The sequence below is a fragment of the Echinops telfairi genome, unplaced genomic scaffold (assembly GCF_000313985.2).
Source record: "Echinops telfairi isolate 266 unplaced genomic scaffold, ASM31398v2 ScPeMD7_3533;HRSCAF=4204_0, whole genome shotgun sequence".
In the NCBI taxonomy this organism is placed as follows: Eukaryota; Metazoa; Chordata; class Mammalia; order Afrosoricida; family Tenrecidae; genus Echinops; species Echinops telfairi.
Window position 1 is genome coordinate 48,022,260 of NW_022107431.1, and position 20,627 is coordinate 48,042,886.

The 20,627-nt window shown below is 38.6% G+C and overlaps 2 protein-coding genes across 6 annotated transcripts in view; one reads left to right on the plus strand and one right to left on the minus strand.

The window, feature by feature from the left end:
• The first annotated feature begins 1,416 nt into the window (after nucleotides 1-1,416).
• RSPH4A (radial spoke head component 4A) lies at nucleotides 1,417-15,138 on the plus strand. Of its 2 annotated transcripts, XM_004702019.2 has the most exons (6): nucleotides 1,417-2,093; nucleotides 5,478-5,712; nucleotides 10,372-11,112; nucleotides 12,366-12,516; nucleotides 13,699-13,816; nucleotides 14,848-15,138. In XM_004702019.2, exons 1-6 carry the CDS (start codon nucleotides 1,417-1,419, stop codon nucleotides 15,071-15,073), a joined length of 2,148 nt encoding a protein of 715 aa, XP_004702076.1. In that variant the 3' UTR covers nucleotides 15,074-15,138. The 2 variants fall into 2 exon arrangements, with proteins under 2 accessions (XP_004702076.1, XP_004702077.1); XM_004702020.2 differs by lacking the exon at nucleotides 12,366-12,516 and having other exon boundaries at nucleotides 14,848-14,937.
• A 3,575-nt stretch (nucleotides 15,139-18,713) lies between these two features.
• ZUP1 (zinc finger containing ubiquitin peptidase 1) overlaps nucleotides 18,714-20,627 on the minus strand; it is a 29,346-nt gene continuing 27,432 nt past the window's right edge. For 2 of the 4 annotated variants that reach the window (XM_045294529.1, XM_045294528.1), the window contains exon 11: nucleotides 18,714-18,891. In XM_045294529.1, the coding sequence (XP_045150464.1) occupies nucleotides 18,844-18,891 (48 nt within the window). In that variant the 3' untranslated portion in view covers nucleotides 18,714-18,843. Of the gene's footprint in view, nucleotides 18,892-19,848; nucleotides 20,411-20,627 lie in introns of those variants that run through there. The other 2 variants (XR_006680483.1, XM_045294530.1) reach the window with 2 other exon arrangements.

Genomic DNA, 20,627 nt, shown 5'->3' on the forward strand with positions numbered 1-20,627 from the left:
TTTGGTAAAGAGGAGGGGCAGCCCCAAGGAGGAAGACCTTCAACAAAATGGAAGGACACGGTGGCTGCAACAATGGGCTCCAACATAAGAACAGTTGTGAGGGTGGCACGGGACCAGGTGTTTGGTTCTGTTCTGCATCGGGTCGCTAGGAGTCAGAACTGACCTGATGGCATGTAACACCAGTGGGTCCGAAGTGACCGTGGCAAGGAGTTTGAGGGGTGAAAAAATTGTGAAATGTACTGATGCCCCCATGAAATTGAGGAGAATAGGGAGCAAGTATGTTCTTCCATGAAGTTAGAATTCATGAGAACCGTGTGGATATTGGAAATCATGTAAGTGAAAAGATTCACATACCAAGTTTTAATTGGTCTATGAAAAAAGAGAAATTCAAGGGGGAAAAAAACCAAAACGAAATTAAGGACTTTAATTTGCAGCTCATAGTCAGAGAAATGGCCCGATCCTCTATTCCTTCCTCATGCTGGAGATTGACTTGCTAGTCATAATCACGACCCGAACTCATTGAAAGCTTCTGAATGTTATTGTCAAATGAAGATTATGCCAATTTAGTTTTAGAGTTAATTTGAATTTCAGTTATTAGAAACAGGTAACTCCTGAACTGTTTATTTTCATGAACGAACTTTCTGTGTTTTCTTTTCCTTAAAGTTAATCTTTTGCCTATTCAGGGAAGATTTCATTCTAGGAGGAAAAAGCAAAAAGCAGGACTTTGATCATTTTCCAAAAGTTCCTGAGTTTCATGGGCCCAGGTGAGACATCTTTGAGCTTTGTCAATTTTGTACTCGGGAGTACACTGTGGTTCTATGGGTACCAGCAACTCTAAATTTCCCAAGATGTCCCGCTCCCTCTTCACCCCACTCCCTTTCCTTCTCCCTATAGCTCCCAATTCCCTCCATCCTCTCACTCCCCGCTGCAGTTCCCTGTCAGAGAGAGAAAAAGAGAGACAGAGAGAGGTATCTCCATTAATGCATGTTTCACCCCTCTCTGCTTAACATACATCCAACTATTAGACCATTAGGTCCGCCCAGGAGGGTTTGCTGCTCCCTCTTCAAGGGGTGTTAGCACGCAGAAACATTCTCAGGTTTCCTGCTTCAGTGCAGAGCTGATTGGTTGCACTAGGCAGAGAAGCAGCGACTCCACCAAATCACAAGCCCAGTATTTTCACAGTACTTGGTGTCTCTCTTTAATCCTAGCAACAGAGCTGCTTCTTGGTTTTCGTTGGTTAGTTGCTGCTTTTTTTAAAAAAAAAAGGGAACGCTGCCTTGAGTTGCTATGGAGAGAGGACGCTGCAACTAGCAGGGCAACTTGAGCTCAGAAATCGCTAAGGAGGCCTCAGCTTTGTGTTGCCTCCTTCCATCTCTACTCCCCGCTCCTCCAGAGACTTTTCTCCTGACTCCTTCCATGGAAGCCTCGACTATTCTGAACCAGGAAGAGGAAAGCCAAGAACCAGGTGAAGCAGGGCAGCCATGGGAAGAAATGGCAGCAGCTTCTTCCAGAGATCAGGAGCCTAAGTTACCTGAGCCCATGGAGTCTGAGCCAGGGCCTGAAACAGAACCCCAGCCCAGGAGCAGCCTGCCTGGCAGCCCCCGGTCTAGAGCCAGCACCCCTGCGGGTGACCTTACCACATTCGGAGCATCACTGCCTGGAGCCTCTCCTCAGGACCCCCTTCCCAGTCCTCCCCTTGAGCTGCCCAAACTGGATCTTGTCCCACCTTGGCCATCAGACAAGCTCACTAGTGCGATTCCTGACGCTGAAACAACTCGTTCTGATCATGTAGAACACACGACTGATGATGAAGAATCCACTCCTCATCCAACAAGTCAATTAGAGGGGAACGCCCTCCAACAGTCTCAGCAATCGAAACCTCACCTACCCCAGCCAGGGCATGTGACCTCAAACCACTCTCAACAAAAAGAGCTGAGAGTTGGTCTTTTCCTGGAGGAAGACTGGGGCAGTAACGAGGATCCTGATCAGGTGGAGCCTGAAGTCTCTGAAGCAGCCCCCAACATGCTTGAGATTGCTGTTCAGAATGCTAAGGCTTACCTACTGCAGACCAGTAGCAAGTCAAGCTTAAATCTGTAAGTTTGGGAGAGAAAGGTTTGGGGAAACAGAGGGGCTTGTGGATTTCTCTGTGCAACAATGTGCTTTGTAGTTAAATGAAGCTATCCATTTGGACAGAATGTATTAGAAATATAACACTTGGGGACAATAACTCTATTACTAGACTCTAAAGAGATTATTGCTGGGTATTTGGGGCAGCAGGGGGGGGGTATTTAAAAACCCTTGTTGTGTCATGCCACGGAGTTGATTCCTACTCGTGGCAATCCTGTGGCATAGGGTGTGCCAGCTCACTTGGTTTTTCTTTATGAAACTAGATCATTTGCACCACCAGGGACCTTTTAAAGGCCCTCAAACCAAACCAAGCTAAACTCACTGACTCATAGTGACCCTAAAGGACAGAGGCAAACTGCCTGCTATGGGTTTCTGAAACGGTTAACTCTTTACAGGAGCAGAAAGCCCCATCTTCCTCCCACAGTGTGATGGGTGGTTTCAAACTGCTGGCCTTGCAGTTACAGCCCAACGCATAACCCATGACACCACCTAGGCACCTAGAAACAAAGCCTGGTAATTAAAGGCTCTCAGACTTGAGGAAGACTAAACTGATAGTCAAGTTCAAACATCTCCCAAGATGTAAAAAAACAAACAAAAAAACCCTCCAAACTTGCCCATTCATAAAAAGGAACCATGTCTCCCATCTAGGCATTTTACTAGGCCTTGCATGACTTGGATTTTCCTTCTCACCTAGGCTAGCACTATGACCAGTCTTCCCATTTCCCCTGTCTACCTAATGTTAGCACTGAACAACCGTCATCAGAAAATCTCCCAGCCATGCTACAGGGAGCCCCCAGTCTTCCCTAACTGCAGAAGTCAGGGTGGCAAAAAGAAGGAAAAGAAAAACCTCACAGTTTCTGAAGCCCAGAAAATTAGTCACCTTAAAAGCCACTCAGAATACACTGCTTTTCCCATATCTCTCTTAACATGTGGTGCCCAGTGGTCCAGGCATGTGCCAGCCATCTCACTATTGCTTTAGCTTCAGAACCCATCACTGAGTACAGCTTTCTAAAGATTCCTGTTTCCAGGGTTACACAATCAGAAGGTCATAGAAATTCGGGGTTAGAAGGGATCCTATTAACAGAAAACATTTATTTGAAACCTACTTGTCTCTTAAATGAGGGGTCTGAATCATGGAGAAATTAATGCAATCAAGTTCGCAATGACTCCCAGCACTCACCGTTCGTGGCATCTCCGTCACCGAGTTCGAATCATGAGACCTCTTTAGTTCCTATACTGCTCCCTGTGCCCAGAGGGCTTCTTCCCCGCCTTCCTAAGCCTTTGCCTAAGTCTTCCTACATTCTTATCTTACAGAACCCAGTTACAATAGAACTCTATTGCAATGCCCTGTTCTTTTTCTTAGTATCACCCAATGCCATTTATAATTTTATAAATGAATATATAGAGACTTATTTTTTAAATATCTGATTTCTTACTAGATTGGAAGTCCCAATAGCTCAAGCATCATATCAGTTTTATACATGTCTATATACTCAATGCCTAGCATAATGCAATCAATTATTTACTAAATGAATGACTGAATAAATGGCAGCACATGGGGATACATTCAAGATTGCTGAATCTAAATTGGTTGTCATCATATTCTGCTGAGATGCTTTCTGATTCATCAGCAAACATTGAGTGCTTACTGAATGTAGAGCATGCGGCTATGAATAGATGTTTTAAAGTATGAGATGTAACTGTAAGGTCAAAAAATAGAAAACCAATTCATGTTCGAGGTGAGAAATCTTTGTAAATGTAAAATATTATTTAGTAGTTGTTCTTTTTTTCAACTACAATTTATTTCAGCTGCCAGCATGTGATGTGCTATTAAGTAATGGATTCCACTTGAAATTCACATATAAATTATTTGTCTTTTACGGCTTTAGATTAAATAACAAGCATGAATTTATAAACATTGTTAAAATGCTAGAGAAGCTCATTTAAGTACTTGGAAGTTCACTAATAACTTAAAATGGAAACATCTTCTTTACTGAAGAAAATGTTTATAACTGCTTTATAACTGATATTACTTAAATATTGAGATTTGATTTTATTGCTAAATACTATTTGTCTGAGGAAGTTAATAAATATCGCCTATAATATTAACTGTTATCCTCTAGTACTTAGAGACTGCCGTACAAATGTATTTAGTAAGAGGATGGCTTTTCCTATATGCAAAATTTGTTTAACAATATAAAATCTACCTATTGCAATTACAGAAAAGTTTGACTAAAATGCAGGATCTAATGTTAGTTTTTATATCATTTAATAAAAAACGATCCAAAATTACTCCCATCTTTCTGACATTCTATTAAAACAAAATATTAATATATCCCTATTCTAAAATGCATAGTCATGAATGGAAGACAATAACCATGTGTTATACTTGCCAAGAAGGCGTTTTCAGATGTGATCTTATATACAATATTCTATTGGAATAGTTTTTACTAAAGCACAGGTAGACATATTGAGACCTGGCAAGTAAAACTACAGTTTGAACCTGAATCCCTTAATTTGATGTCATTTATAGCCTCCATGGAGGAAATTAAAGACTCGAGCATGAAGTTGAAAGGCTAGGCAGTGATTTTCACAGAATAAAAGTCCACCAAAATCTACTCCTGTGAAGTCAATCCTCAAAACGACCTTGCAGAACAGAGTAGAACTGCTTCGTGGGGTTTTTGAGACCATAAGTCTTTACAAGAGCCAACCACCTCATCTTTCTCCCATAGTGTGGCCTTGCAATTAACAGCCCAACACTTAACCCAGTGTGCCATCAGGGCTTCTTATTACTGAATAGGAAAACTACTTGCGTGCATGACATTTTAGTAAACGTGAGTAGATTTGACAACACTTTTCTTTCATTCATGTGTGGGCAAAAATGTTGCAATATGAAATGCATTTCTAATACATCTGAAAAGCTCTGAAGTGATCAAGAACTTTAAAAATGGGAGGAAAGTCAACACATCTTCACAAAAAAGAGTCAACAGAATTGAGAAATCCTATTGTGTTTGGTGGAAGCCAGGAAGGAGGATCAGAAAAAGATTAAGGTAAAAAGTGGAAAATAATATTACTTTTCAGTAGATAATCAAGTAATTTTAATCTCACAGGTAAATTGTGGAAATGTGGCAAATGTAGAATGTATGTCTTTCCATATTTTTAAAATGGAATACATATCATACTGGGAGTATTTCCTAAGCAAAAAAAATTGGGAGAGATTCTTCCTAGCAAATGTTTATCCACTTAAAATCTCTGAAGACATCAAGTTGTTGAAATTCTTTAAATGCCAACAACCAAAAGACAAATGTGTTTGACAGGCACATTCTCTGAAAAATTCTCTTTTGATATAGATATGATCATCTCTCTGACATGCTGACCAAGGTCTTAGATGAGCGTCCTGAAAATGCTGTTGAAATCATTGAAAGTATTAGTCAAGATGTGAAGAAGGCACATTTTAGTAAAAAATTAGACACACTCCAAAACGAAAACGAGATGCTTCCAGCATATGAATTAGCAGAAAAGCAAAAGGCTCTTTTTCTCCAAGGAAATTTGGAAGAAGCTGACCAAGATCTGGAAGATGAAATAGTAAGTTACTCTGTACATTTGAATAATTTAAATGTTAGGTTTTGGATTCATGCTGTCTTTCATAGGAGGATCTCTGGTGGGGTGAGTGGGTTAAGCGCTGAACTGCTAACCTCAAGGTCAGAGATTTAAATCCATCAGTTGCTCCACAGGGCAAAGGTGAGGCTGTCTGCTCCAATGAAGATTAATGGCTTGGAAACCCTAACGGGCAATTCTACTCAGTCCGAAAGGGTGAATATGAGACCCAATGGCACAGAGTAGAACCTTTTATAGCTTCCTGAGTACAGCTCCACTCTGCTGCTAACTGTGAGATTGGCAGCTGGAATCCAATCTTATAGCAGACCTGAAGATCTATCTCCTTCATAAGATTACAGCCAGGGAGAACCCTCTAAAGCACAGCTCTCCTTTGAAGCATGTGTGTGCACCAGGAGTCAGAATTGGCAGTGGGTTTAACTTTTGAGATTGTATTTGAATTTTAAATTTTCTTTAATCTCACAATCTTTCCCAATCAACCTCATTTCATAGCATTCCTATTTTTCTTCTGGTTTCTTGTTTCAAATTGGTATGTAGTATCTCATAGGCCTTAGTTGCGTTTTATATGATGGTGAGGCTAAACATAATAATAAGAAGAAATGGTTTCTCCATCTTCTATGATCTCCAACATGCCTAGTGAAGATATGGTTTTATTATTCATTTTCATTGAACTTTTGCTGGATGCATGATACCCAATACAAGGAGGCTTTAGCAAAGTCATGGAAAATGGAATTAAAAGATAAATGAATTTTTCCATAAATATATTGAAGTCCCCTCATAATTAAAAGCTAGGCCTTATATCAAGTTGCATATGTTTCAAATGCCATTTGCACTCCCTTCTGAGGTGAGTTCCTAATATTATATTTTAATAGTATGCATTTTATGGCCTCATATTATTTTTTATATTATCCATATTCTCTCAATGAAACACAGGCAAGAGTAAAAAGATAAAATATGTCTTTTAATCAATGCAGGCAAATTGTTGAGAATACTCAGTCAGAGAATGTTATTAAAACATAAAAGTTATCACTGGAGAATAAAATCCTTTTAATCACAGAAATCTTAGATCATGACCTCCTCCCTGGGGGATGGACAACAGAAAAGTGGGTGAAGGGAGACGTCGGACAGGGCAGGATATGACAAAATACCCATTTATAAACTATCAAGGGCTCATGAGGGAGGGGGGAGTGGGGAAGGAGAGGGGAAAAAATGAGGACCTGATGCCGGGGGCTTAAGTGGAGAGGAAATGTTTTGAGAATGATGAGGGCAATGAATGTACAAATGCACTTTACACAATTGATGTATGCATGCATTGTGATAAGAGTCGTATGAGCCCCTAATAAAACGATTAAAAAAAAAGAAATCTTAGATCAAAATGTTTCTAAATAAACCCAATATTCTGTTTCTTAAATGCCCTGTATCTTTGCAATTTATGCATACTGATTGAGTTTCCATGCTTGTTACAATTAGCCCACCTAAAATCTATCTGTAGACCATGCTGTCCAGCAATCCCACTAGGGCGATGCATCAGAATCAGCTTGACAGCCGTGGTTCTGGATTTGGGGTTAAAACCAATAGTACGCCAACTAGTCAAGAGAGTCAGAGGAAGTAAAGATAACTAATTTTTTTAGTTTGTAAAGGGCAGGGATGCTCACACTTTTTCAGCATGCAAGCTACTTATAAAATGATCAAGTCAAAATGATCTACCAACTACAAAAATGCAAAACATATATTTATTTTTATTTATTTATTACATTTATTCATAAATGCATTGATAATTCTTTATATGTATAATGTATGTTTATGTACCTTGCATAACCACGAGTCCATATTGCACAACCCAACACAATTAACTATGTACATTTTTTGCCATAACCTGAGTTTACTGTCATGGCTTGCCCTGAATGGAATGAGCCAGGGATGCATAGTATGACAGTAGCTGCTGACAGCCAGCCTCAAGCACACTTCCAAATGATCATCAGTCATGGTGGAACGGTACTTGGACTTAATGATCTTTATGTGGGAAAAGGCTGACTCACATAAATAAGTAGAGCCGAATAATGCAGTCAAGGAGGTAGCACATTTTCTCATGTTTGGGTACTTTCCCTCTGAGAGTAAGTTCCAGAACTGTTCATGCGCCCTAGACTTCAGCTGAATGTCGGCTTGTAGTGTTAAAATCTCCCATTCCGTGTGAAAGTGATACGTTTTTGTCTTCTTACTTGGCCCAGCTCCCCCACTCATTTTAATGCCCTTTCTTACGTTTAAGAGAAAAAAAACAAGGTATAAAAATTGGCGATAACTTAGCTTGTCAGTTTTGTTGCACTTAGCACAGTTGTTTGCACATGCGTTTGACACCTAAGATTTGGCTGCGCTGTACATCAATTAAGTGATGGATTGATGATAGGTTTATGTCTATTTTTTAATGCCATGCGATCTACCCACACTACATTTGCAATCGGCTAGTAGATCGCGATCGACGTATTGAGCACCCCTGGTATAGGCCATGTGACGGATGCCTTCACGCTGAAATGCAAAGAGCTTAAAACACATTACCAGGCAGACAATGAGCAAATGTACAGGAGGAAATAGCTACTCTCTGTGGCTTCTCCTTGCTGCAGTGAGCTGAAATCAAATAGGAAAATACTTAAATGCAAGCCTCCAGCCTCGAGGCTCACTCCATACCTCCTGTTCACCTTCCGCTATTCTCTCTCGGCACCACGGTCTCTGGCAGGATTAGTAAAATATTAAGACAGACTATATAATAAAGTTATTTCCAAAGACAAGATACATATGCTTATATAAATGACTGAGAGAAATATGAGTTCAACTCAAGATATCTGTAGAATCTTCACCCTAAAATTTCTCAGATGTAACTGGAAATGCAGATGTGAAACATAGGGGAAGAAAAATTAGAGTTAAAGAGAGAAAAATTTAAAGTTGCGTATCACTGAAGTGAAGCAGGAACCTTTGAAGCATATGATATTGAAAGATGAGCTGCTTCAAAAGGAAATTTTGAACAACAATCGAAATATGGATTGTTATAAGATCTCTAAAAGCCCACCAATAAAATGATTAATTTTAAAAAAGAAACAAAAGTCAATTAGGAAAAAAAGAACCAACTGAAAAGACTAATAAGAAATCGTTCTAGGAAGCAAGATCAAATCAAGGGTGGGTGGTGCAGTGCATGCTGAGGAAAGAATTTTACAGTCCTACATCAAGAGCTGAGGTTGACAGTCTTTTTTTTTTAATCGCTTTATTGTGGGCTCATACAGCTTTTATCACCATCCATCCATCCATCCATCCATCCATCCATCCATCCATCCACTGTGGAGTTGACAGCCGTTATGTTTATTCTGGCACTGCACACTTCATAAGCCATATCCTTTGGAAGAATCTCAATTTTTCCACCTGAGAGTCTAGAATTTGCTTTGCAAAAGAGTTCTTCAGGTCAGGTCATTTCAACTTTCTCATCACTTTTTTCTAGGGTTCGACTGAGATGCTTCCTGTTCATTTTCCTGTATTCTTTCATTTCATATTGTCTTTCTTGTTTTAAATCCAAATTGAATTATTATAAATAAGGGCAAGCATCGACTACTTCATTATGTCTTCAATGCCTAAACATTTATTTTATTATATGATCTTTTTAATGTCTCATATAGTTACCCTACATTAGGGTAGCATATTATTCTTATTTACTCTATTTATTATATACATACATATATATTTATAAAAATAAATATGTATTGCAGAGGAAAAAATAAATATGATACACATATCTATATAGATATACATATACCAAACAACAACCCCCAAACCCTCACAGCTATCAAGTGGAATTTGACTCATAGTGACCCTACTGGATAGAGTAGAACCTATTGCTCCTGGGGGTTTCTGAGACTGTAACTCTTTACCAGAGTAGAAACTTTTCTTTCTTCTGTGGAGTAGTTGGTGGTTTTGAACTGTGGACTTTGTGGTTAGCAGCCTAATTCATAACCATGACACCACCAGGGGTATAGGCATAAACATGTCCATATAAAAACCAATTGCCATTGACTCAATTCTGTCTCATCTCAACCCCATCCGTACATGTCAAACTAGAATTGTGCTGCATAGGGGTTTTAGTGGCAGCTTTTACAGAAGTATGTCACTAGGTTTTTCTTCCCAGGTGCCTCTGGGTAAACTCAAATAAACTTTCAGTTAATAGCCAGGTAAACTAAACATATGGACACCCTAGGATTCCAGAGTTAGAGGTATGTAATGGGTGTGTATATGTTATATATAAATACATATATACATGGGAGTCCATACAGACACATTTTTTAAATAAGAAGGTGATATTGAATGGTTACTATTAATAGGGTTCATTACATTATTTCTGCCCCAAATATACATAAAACAAGATAACTATTATAGTTATTCATGAGTATAAGATACAATGGTAGAGGTATATTCATAATTAATGAAAGAGCCATTGAAGTTCCTAAATTATCAAAGTTTGATCTGAATTCTGATAGAAATGGTTAAAGAAGTTGTAGAAAGTGTAGCTAGTATCAAGATGTGCAGAAAATAATGTAGAAATAGGCCATTGTTTTCTGGATAAAGATTTAACTACAATGTTTGTATTTCTAGGCAGAAAACTGTCTTCCCAATGTCATGGAATCTGCTTTCTACTTTGAACAAGCTGGAGTTTGCTTGGGCACAGATGCGACTTACCGCATATTTCTCGCCCTCAAGCAGCTCACCGATACCCACCCAATCCACAAATGTCGTTTCTGGGGCAAAATCCTGGGGCTGGAAATGAATTACCTTGTAGCTGAAGTAGAATTCCGTGAGGGAGAAGATGAAGAGGAGGGGGAGGAGGAAGATGTAGCTGACGAGAAGGCCAATGGAGAAAGTGAAGTGGATGAAGATGAGGAAGATGAATTACCAAAGCCTTTTTACAAAGCCCCACAGGCTGTACCAAAGGAAGAAAGTAGGACAGGTGCCAACAAATATGTATATTTTGTTTGCAGTGAACCAGGAAGACCTTGGATTAAGTTACCATCCGTTACACCTGTACAAATTGTTGTGGCAAGAAAAATAAAAAAATTTTTCACGGGGAGATTGGATGCACCTGTCATAAGTTACCCACCTTTCCCCGGAAATGAGAGCAATTACTTACGAGCACAAATCGCTAGAATTTCAGCAGGCACCCATGTCAGCCCCCTAGGATTCTATCAGTTTGGAGAGGAAGAGGGCGAAGAGGAGGAAGAGGTAGAAGGTGGACGAGAGAGCTTTGAGGAAAACCCTGACTTTGAAGGCATTCCTGTGATTGATCTAGTAGAATCTCTATCCAATTGGGTTCACCATGTACAACATATTCTCCCTCAGGTAGGTGCTTTGCCATGCTCAATCTGTCAGCCAGTTAGAAGTGAAGCCCTTCAGACTCTAGAGGAAATGACCATAAAAATAAAGTAAAAACACAGTGCATGATATGTCATAATAGTAGCCCAGTGGTGTGAAGTGGAGATTTCCAAATAGATTTTTCTTTTCAAGTGGAAAATAAAAGTACTACTTCTATGGAATATTTGACAAGTGGCATAAAGGTTTAAGTTTGTGTGTATGTGTATGTTATGAAACAGCTTTGTTTTCATTTGAATTCTATCTCTATAATACATGGGAATTACTGGAACTTTTATGCCAAGAGGAATGAAGGATTATAACAAAAATAAGCAAACTGTGATGCACAACACTTATGTAACATCTGTTGTGCCAGGTACTGTTCTAATACTTTATATCTGTAATTTCATTTAACCCTCACAACACCTCTATGAACAAATTCCTATTGTCACCCTACATTAGGGAAGAGAAAATTGAGGTAGCGTCTAAGAAATGTGACAGGGGTGAGACTGTGCAGGCTTCTTGATGTGATTGAACTATGTTGAATTGTATGATATGTGAATTATATGCCAATAAAATCGTTGTGGAAAAAACAAACAAATGCAGGGAAAAAACAAAGACATACCAAGCATGTAGCAAAGTCATGTGTGAGGCCAGACAGAATAGAGCCAGAATTCTCATAACCACTGTTACATTTTTCATCCACAGTTAAAAAAAGTTCATTTAAGATAAGAGATGAACCTTAGCTATTTCTAAGGTCAGAGTTAATTAAATGAAAAATGAAAACCCTCTAAACTCTGTATCCAGACTTGTTAGCACATTTTTATTTTGCTGTTATTAATAATCATAGCCACACTGGTACTTTACTTCCTTCACGTAAATAATTTATTACAAAGCGCAAAGCATTTTCATTTAGACTTTTTAAAATTTTTAAATATAAATATTTTTAAACTTCAAGATGCTGATGAATTTACCTACTTGGAAATAAACAAACCTGCTGCCAACATATTAATTTCAATTAATAGCAACCCTATACACCCTTACAGATGGCTCAATCTTCTCCAGCGCTCTCCCCAGACACCACCTGAGAATAGCACTTAGGAAACGTGCTTTGAGTGACTGAAGTTTACATCCCCACGTAGTGGGATCTTACTTACATGCTGATAATTGCTTTTAAAACAAATGCATATTCTAAGATTTTAAGATCTTCAATAAAATTTCAATAGTACAACCTTCATTCCTAGGGTCGCTGTAATTGGTTCAACCCCGTACAGAAAAGTGAAGAGGAAGAAGAGGAAGAAGATGAAGAAAAAGAAGAAGAAAAGGCAGAAGAGCATGACTATATAGAACAGGAAGTGGGGCCTCCACTTTTGACACCAATCTCTGAAGATTTAGGTGAGTTTACATAAACAATAACATGCAGACACAAGCGATATATATAAATCTCATGAAACTAAAACCAAAAAGTGTTGTCTAGTTAAATTCAAAAAAGGGCAGAACTGTTCCATAGGGTTTTCAAGGCCATAAATCTTTACAGAAGCAGGCTCCTCTTTTTGTCCCATGAGGCAGTTGGTGGATTCAAACTGCAGGCCTTTGGGTTAGCAGCCAAGCTCTTAATCATGCACCACATATATAACATACTGTGCACACTTTGTGGTAAATATACGAGAGTTGGAAACCTCAGAAAAGTGAATAGGAGCTCGGGTTCCATCCGTTCCCCCTTAAGGACATGGTAGGGAGTCTGGCATGGTATGAGGACAAGTATGTAACTAGCCACACCAGCTTTCTGAGAGAGGTTGAAGAGATGCTGTAGTGAGGAAACACAACGTGGAAATGCTGGTGGTTGTATGGAACACCATTCTTCTGTGCTTGGCATTCTACAGGCCACAAACACTTGGCATTGTTAGGGATAGTACAATACTGTATGAGCTTCTGGCTTTTTTTGAGTTTTGCTTTTTAACCTACTACTGTCCCAGTGCTTAGGAGCATTAGTGGTGTGGTGGGTCACACTTACTTTGTCCTATAGGGTCGCTATGATTCGGAATCAATTCAGTGGCCCACTGATTTGTTTCTTCCTAATAAGTTTTAAGGAGCCCTGGTGGTACAGCGAGTTAAACATTGGGCTGCTAATCACAAGTCAGCAGTTCAAACCTACCAGCTACTCCTGGGGGACAAAGATGAGGCTGTCTGCTCCCATGAAGATTTACAGCTTCAAAAACCCTAAGGAGCAGTTCTACTCTGGCCAATAGGCTTACTGTGAGTTGAAATCGACTCCATGGTAGTGGTTTTTTTCTGTTTTAGTTTTTGTGCCTACTTTTCCATGGAAGTGATTTAATAGCCCATTTGGTCATCTAATTTTACTCCGCCCATTCAAATCGCACAGTTCCAGAACCATGACATACTTGTATAATGCTCTCTGGTTCAGCTGTTGACACTTTAACTTTGCTATGCCATGTGTGATAGGTATGGGCTTGGGCCATTTTGAAAAGGTTTATCAAAATGACTTCTGTGTTGCACAGATGGATGTTTTAGATCTGTACCTGGAGCTCTGTTTTAAAGTTTCTCTTTGGTTTTCAGAGATTCGGAATGTACCTCCGTGGACAACACGGCTATCATCGAATCTCATTCCTCAATATGCCATTGCAGTCCTCCGATCCAACCTTTGGCCTGGAGCATATGCCTTTTCCAATGGCAAGTAAGGAAATGGAACTACATAAACTCTGGCAATTATAAATGATCACTGGAATGGCCAGCTACTGTCATTTCCCCTCATTCCTGTGTCAGGAGCCATGGTGGCATCGTGGTTACATGTTGGGCTGCTAACCACAGGCCAGCAGTGTGAAGCCGCCAGTCACTTGGTGATAGAAAAACAGGCTCTCTGAGAAGCACAGGAGAGTTGCAGGCTCAGAAATCCACACAGCGGTGCTCCCGTCCTTACAGAACCGCAATCCGATAGCAGCGAGTTTGTCTTTTGAGTTAGGTCAGTTATGGCATAAAACTTACTAACATGATATTTATAGGACACAGAAATACATTTTGGAAATTGGGGTATTTTAGACTTCTGCCCTATCATCCAAATTACCCAATTAATCAAGCAACTTTCAGCTTTCTTCTTTGACTATCTGGATGCTTGATTTATGCATTTATTTCCGTGGATTTTTGGAGGTAATGCTAAGAAGGATTTAAATTACTAGCTTAAATCTCCTCTCATTTTTGCTATATATTTTCATAAAATAAATATTTAAGCTATCACATTCAAGAGAATTAGGATAAAGAGGGTATTAAATGCCCTTTTACCCTCACTTAGAACAGAAACCCATATTTGTTTTATATTTCTGTATGTTTTACCTAATAACACAGATAAAACTTCGCTGGCTGAGTACATTTCAAATTATTCTTAAGTAGCTATGTGGAAGGAGTGCATTTTTAATCCTGAAGTACCGTTACTCTTTTTCCTCCCATGAACATAAATCAAAGAAAAGCCTTTGTTTGTGGTCCAGGCACACCATACCTGTTAACAGGGTCTATCCCCAGGGTTTTCTCAGACAGCATAAGCAAATGGGAACAAAATCTCTTTGATCATTAATTATTGAGATATTTCACTTCTAGTATTCTTAAATGAATTAAAAACAAATTCTGAGACATTGATAAATTTGAAATGTCTAATCTTTACAGAAGGTTCATTTTTCTTACAAAAAATTATGTTTACTTTTTTTTAACTTATAGAAAGTTTGAAAATATCTACATAGGCTGGGGTCATAAGTATAGCCCAGACAACTACACACCACCAGCTCCCCCACCAGTTTATGAAGAGTACCCCAGTGGTCCAGAAATCACAGAAATGGATGACCCAAGTGTGGAAGAGGAGCAGTCTTTCAGGGCTGCCCAGGCAGCAGCTGTACTCGAAGCCGAGCAAGACGAAGAAACTGAAGATGAAGACGAGGATGACTAGCAAGGATAAAATCAGTCCAGTGTCCCTCAAGCACATGTATGGTACCATGTCTGGGCAAGCCTACGTATGGGAATACATAGTACATATCCGTGGGATCAAAACGAGGCTGTCTGCTGCTATATGGTTTATGCTAAAAGATCCTATGTATATATAATTTTTATTTCTCAGAAAATATCAAATATGGAGTCTTATTATAGCATTGTTCTGATGGTCTTATTTTTTAAATGTTGCGTTTAAAGTCTGACTTAATTTCTAATATGGTAGATATTGAAAGCCATAATTCGCACCATTTTCTTGGAGACTTCAGTAATTTTTAAGGGTCAAAAAGTACTGAAGCCAAAAATATCCAGAACTGATCTAGAGCAGCGTCTCACAACCTGTGGGGCACAACTCCTTTGGGGGTCAAACGACCCTTTCACAGGGGTCGCCCGATTCATAACAGTAGAAAAATTACAATTATGAAGTAGCAATGAAAATAATGTTATGGTTGGGAGTCACTACAACACGAGGACCTGTATGAAAGGGTCGCGGCATTAGGAAGGCTGAGAACCATTGCACTAGAGTATCTAAATTAGAGAATAAGTGAGTATTGTATGTGTATGTTTGTTTTCTCTCCTTGGGGAAAAGGTTCCTAATTCCATCACTTGCTTAAAGATAGTGGGAACTGTAAAAGTCATGCTTTTACTTACTACTTCTCCAAGAAATTTCTTTGAGTTATCTGACTCCTACAGAAATCAGCTTGAACTAAGGGAGGAAAAATCATTTGCAGGTAGCTAGCTGGCATATCAGAGATATATGACTTACATTTTCTGCCACTACTTTTCTAAGATTAGTAATTACTTTCACTCACTCAAAAAGTATTTCTAAAGCCTCTATTTGCCAGGCACCCTGAGGCTACCACCAAACTCTTAACATTGCCTCTGGAATCAAAGTCTATGTTCAAGGAGGAAATAGTAAAAAGGCAAATAGAAAATTAGGATAAGCTGCCACACAGCAAATATCGTGACACAGATCATAAATATGGATCATAGAACACTGTTTCTCAACCTCTGTGAAGGGTCTATTTTTTTTAAAAAATGTTACAAAATGTTACTTTTGTAAAGGAAAACTGTCATAGAGACTCTAATTGGTCACAAATGAAGCACCCATCTATACTGGGAGTTAATATTCGCATTGAACACTTAGAGGACACACTTCAATCCAGGCTCGACCAGCTCAGGAAACACTTTTTCCAAATGTCATTTTAATATCATTTATTTTAAATGTTTGCAACTTACTTTGTGATTTCTTAACTTATGGATTATTTAAAACAGAGTGCCTAGTTTACAAACGTTTGGGGTTTCACTATGTATCTTATTGCTATTGCTTTCTATTTGATTGCACTGCTATCAAAGAACATTCTTTATTTCTATCTTTTTACATATATTGAGAATTGTCTTGACTGAGCATATGCTATGCTCTAATGAATAGGCCACATGAAATGGTATTTAATGCTGTAAGGTATCGTCGGGCACCATTGAGCAGGCTCCGATCCATAGCGACTACCCACGGCAGAAGGAAGCACTGCTTGGTCCGGCGCCGTCCTTGCACTTTTCCCTATGCGTGATCTTCTTGTTACAGCACTGTGTTAATTAATCGTTGTCAAGGGCCTCTCTCTCTTTCACGGCCCCTTGACTTTACCCAGCATGATGTCCCTTTCCAGGGACTGGTTACTTGTGACGACACGTCAAGTAGGTGAGACGAAGTCTTTGCCACTAAGGAGCACGCTGGCTGTCCTTCTTCCAAGACAGACGTGCTTGTTCCTTTAGCGCCCCATGATACTGCGTTATTCTTCAGGAACCAAGTAGAGTACTAAGGTCAAAAGCGTTCGAAGCAGCTATCGGTTAACAAACAACTTCTAGCCAAAAGGTGTGTGTGTAGGAGGGGGGGCGGGGGAAGAGGGGTCGAAAGGAGTGGTGAGAAATAAGACTTCAGACAGACATAAGCAAGGCTGTTATGTAGGATGTTTTTGTTTCATCAATGAGCAATAAGGACGATTACACTAGTGTCACAAAACATTCGTTTAGCTCTAGTGGAAGATGGATTGAGAGAACCGAGACTACACAGGGGTAGCGTTAGCGAATCTGAGAAAATGGTGGCCTAAGATAAATACATGATATGAAGCATAATCAATGCTACATCTGAATGGCAGAGGGCACTTCTTGGGAGTGTAACTTGTAAATTCTTACTAGAATACATATAATGTATAAAACTTCAGTCAAGTAAAGGTCTGGTTCATTTTCATCGGGATACTGGTTCCTTTTGTTGCTGAGTATCCATATATTCATCTGCCCCAATGTCCTCCCTTAGTATCTGCTCTGGAATCTGAATTTTAAGAGAACATTCTATCTTAGCTTTTAATCAGATTGTTCTTGCTACAAATTATATTTGGGCCCCTAAAACTTTTTTTAAATTATTCAAAAAGCATCATTTGTTTTTATTTAGCTTTCCGACTCTGTGCTTGTACATTCAACACTTTCATTATTTTCTGTTCCTCAGTACGGAAAACTCGCTGGATCCTGTCTTGGATACACTTAGACACACTTGAGCCATCATAGCCCCTGATTTTCTGTTCCTCAGTAAGGAAAGCTTGCTTGATTCTGTCCTGGACACACTTGAACCACCATAGACCCCGCTGACAGTTTTCATTTTGGACAACTTCATGAGAATTTAAGGTGTCACAGAATGGACCCCTCGAGGTCAGCCTGGGCACGAGCCACATGCAGATTTTGGTGCTTTACCAACCTTCTTTGTATAAAAGTAAACAGTTCTATTAGCAGGGGTTCAGGACAGTCCAGTTTTATTAGAGGCTGCATTGTAGGACAGCCTACACTGGTAGATCAGATGCTGAACCATTTTGAATGCCTCTACACAGCATCCCCCGAAAAGGAAGTTCAGTTCTTTAGTTACCTGAGGCTATTGTGAGCTTGTGAAAATCTCTCAATGAATTCCTTGGTTTGTATGCCAGTGTTCTTGTTGCAAGAGAATTTTAACTGACATACACGGCACACCCAATGTCTATCAGCATCTAGCTGAAAGTTTCTTTCCCAGAGGGCATATTAAACAAGATTCTAAGACATATGACACAAAATACCTAGAATTTATTATAAATAACTATGGAATAGTAAGTAACAAAATATTTAGGCTACTAATAGTGTAAAAATTTACCAAAAGCAATGCCTTTTTAGTGAGCTATCCCTAATAAATATTGTGGTTATTATGAACTAGTGATGAGTACACAATTGAATATTACATACACTCTGTTACAAAAAAAAAGCAGAATGGTATAATAAAGAGCAAAAGCTTGGAAGGGAGAAAGCCTGAGTTGGAATCTTTTTAACTAAGTTCAGAAAAATTACGAAACCTTGGTGCTAGTGTCCTCAGAAGGCTAAGAATAATTCTGTCTCAAAAGGACTATTTCGAAGATTAAACAATATATATAACATACTGAAAAAAATACCTAACATATGTAAGGATCCAACACATATTAGCTTATGGCCATATTAGGAAATCTGTTTCCGAAAGAATAAGAAAAAGCCAATGATATATAACATGATATTTTATTGAAATAATAATTATTAAAGTATTTCATTAACACCATTTAAACATTTTAAAAATGAAACTATTTCAAGTTATGTACTTAAGAGAATTGAAATTTTTAAGTTGCATTAAGGAGTTTAAGAAGTGAATTTCAAAAGCAAAGTATAATTCTGCAATCAATGCTCAGTTCTTCAAGGAATTTTCTCAGCAGTAAAGACTTGAGAAGCTTGTCTCTTGGCCTTGAAAAGAGATTAAAAACAAACAAACGAAAAACTGTTAGTGGCAAGCTAGAAATCAATTAATTTAAATATGTATTCATCACCATTAAAAAAAAGCTATGGATTGTAAGAGTCCCCAATAAAATGATCTTTTAATAAATAAATAAATAAATCTGAGATTTTAAAAAACAGTAATAAAAATTCCTAAAGTTACAAATTCAAATTTCTATTAGGAATACATAAGACCATCATAAAAAATGTAAGGAAATACCAGAGAAAAGATGAGACAGAACTTTTTAAAAAGTCATTACTGATGAGATACTGAATCAAAAGTAATAATGCTGGTTCCCAAAGAGACAGGGAAAGGCAGCAGGAAAGCTGGAGAGCCAGGGCCACAGCAGCAAGGGGCAGACCCACTAAGAAAATTGAAGAGCAGCCCTCACTCTGAGCTCAAAAGGGCAATGCAAAAACTTTAAAAAATTGGTGCCATTTTCACCGCTTTGCTTGTAAATCGAGGCACGTGCACCTAAGCTAAAGTACAGGCAGGCCACGTGAAGAGGGCCAGCTCAGAATGCAGTGATGCCATCTAACCATATCAGCAAACATGAAGAGAATCGAAAACATGACTCTGACCTAACTGTGATCACTTCAGTGGTTCTCCTTAGGAGGCTCTTTCTAAAATAAATTCCTTCACTGAACTAGTGGTCCAAATTCTGGAGCAGAGCTTGGAATTAGTAGATGCTAAACAATACTATGGCAGAAATATCTACAGCAAATTAAGATACTTGGCTAGAATTTCAAAAAAATATTTCAGAACAATTGAATAATAGTTGTAAGAATTATTAAAATACCATAACTAATCTTAAATTGAAATATGAATGAACAATAAAATGGAGTTATACATATTTACATTTTGGAATACTTTAAAATATTGAATTTATTCTTAGATTCCTACCATTAAAAAGAAGTGTAGTTATCATTTAGGAAAAGAATACTTTTCAAAAACAAGATAAAAACTAAACAAATGTAAAGTTACAATTCTATTTTTGTTAAACTTGTAAATTTCTATCTGACCTGTATATAAACTAGTACTCTTATCTTTGCTGAATTTTCACAATGTATAAAATAATGTAAAACTGGTCAGAATCACTTTTAGATATAGATAAAAAATTTAAAAATAAGAACAAAGTCCTGAAGTCAAAATGTAAAACTAAGGTATGATAAATTGTTCATTTTTCATAATTCTCTATTTTAAAATAAAATTTATTTATTCCCACAAAATTTTAACAAATGCTAAACTATAAGGCTTTGCATTCTCAGAGAAGAAGCAATAGAGATCAGGATTCTGTGTGCAAACTAACTTGGACCCTGACTCTGCTACTTAATAGCTGCGCGGTGGTAGGAATCCAACCTCTCTGTGCCTCAGCGTTTGCTCTGTCCGGTGCCTACCTTACCAGGGTGTCCTGTGGAGTCAATGAAGTAATACACATAAGCCCCAAATCCAAACTCACTGCCACTAGTGCATCCCGACTCAGTCACCCTGCAGGGTAGAGGAAATTGCCCCTATGGGTTTCTGAAACTGTAAATCTTTTTTTCAATCATTTTACTGGGGGCTTGTACAACTCTTATTACCATCCACACATCCATCCATTGTGTCAAGCACATTTGTACATTTGTTGCCACCATCATTTTCAAAATAATTCTACTTGAGCCCTTGGTATCAGCTTATCATTTTCCCCCTCCCTTCCTCCATCCCC

Excerpts from the sequence above, each read along its gene's own strand:
- RSPH4A (XM_004702019.2), top strand. The coding sequence starts at position 1,417 with ATGGAAGCCTCGACTATTCTGAACCAGGAAGAGGAAAGCCAAGAACCA. Across the intron at positions 11,113-12,365 it reads TACAACATATTCTCCCTCAG|GGTCGCTGTAATTGGTTCAA; the intron begins GTAGGTGCTTTG and ends CTTCATTCCTAG. Across the intron at positions 12,517-13,698 it reads ACCAATCTCTGAAGATTTAG|AGATTCGGAATGTACCTCCG; the intron begins GTGAGTTTACAT and ends TTTGGTTTTCAG.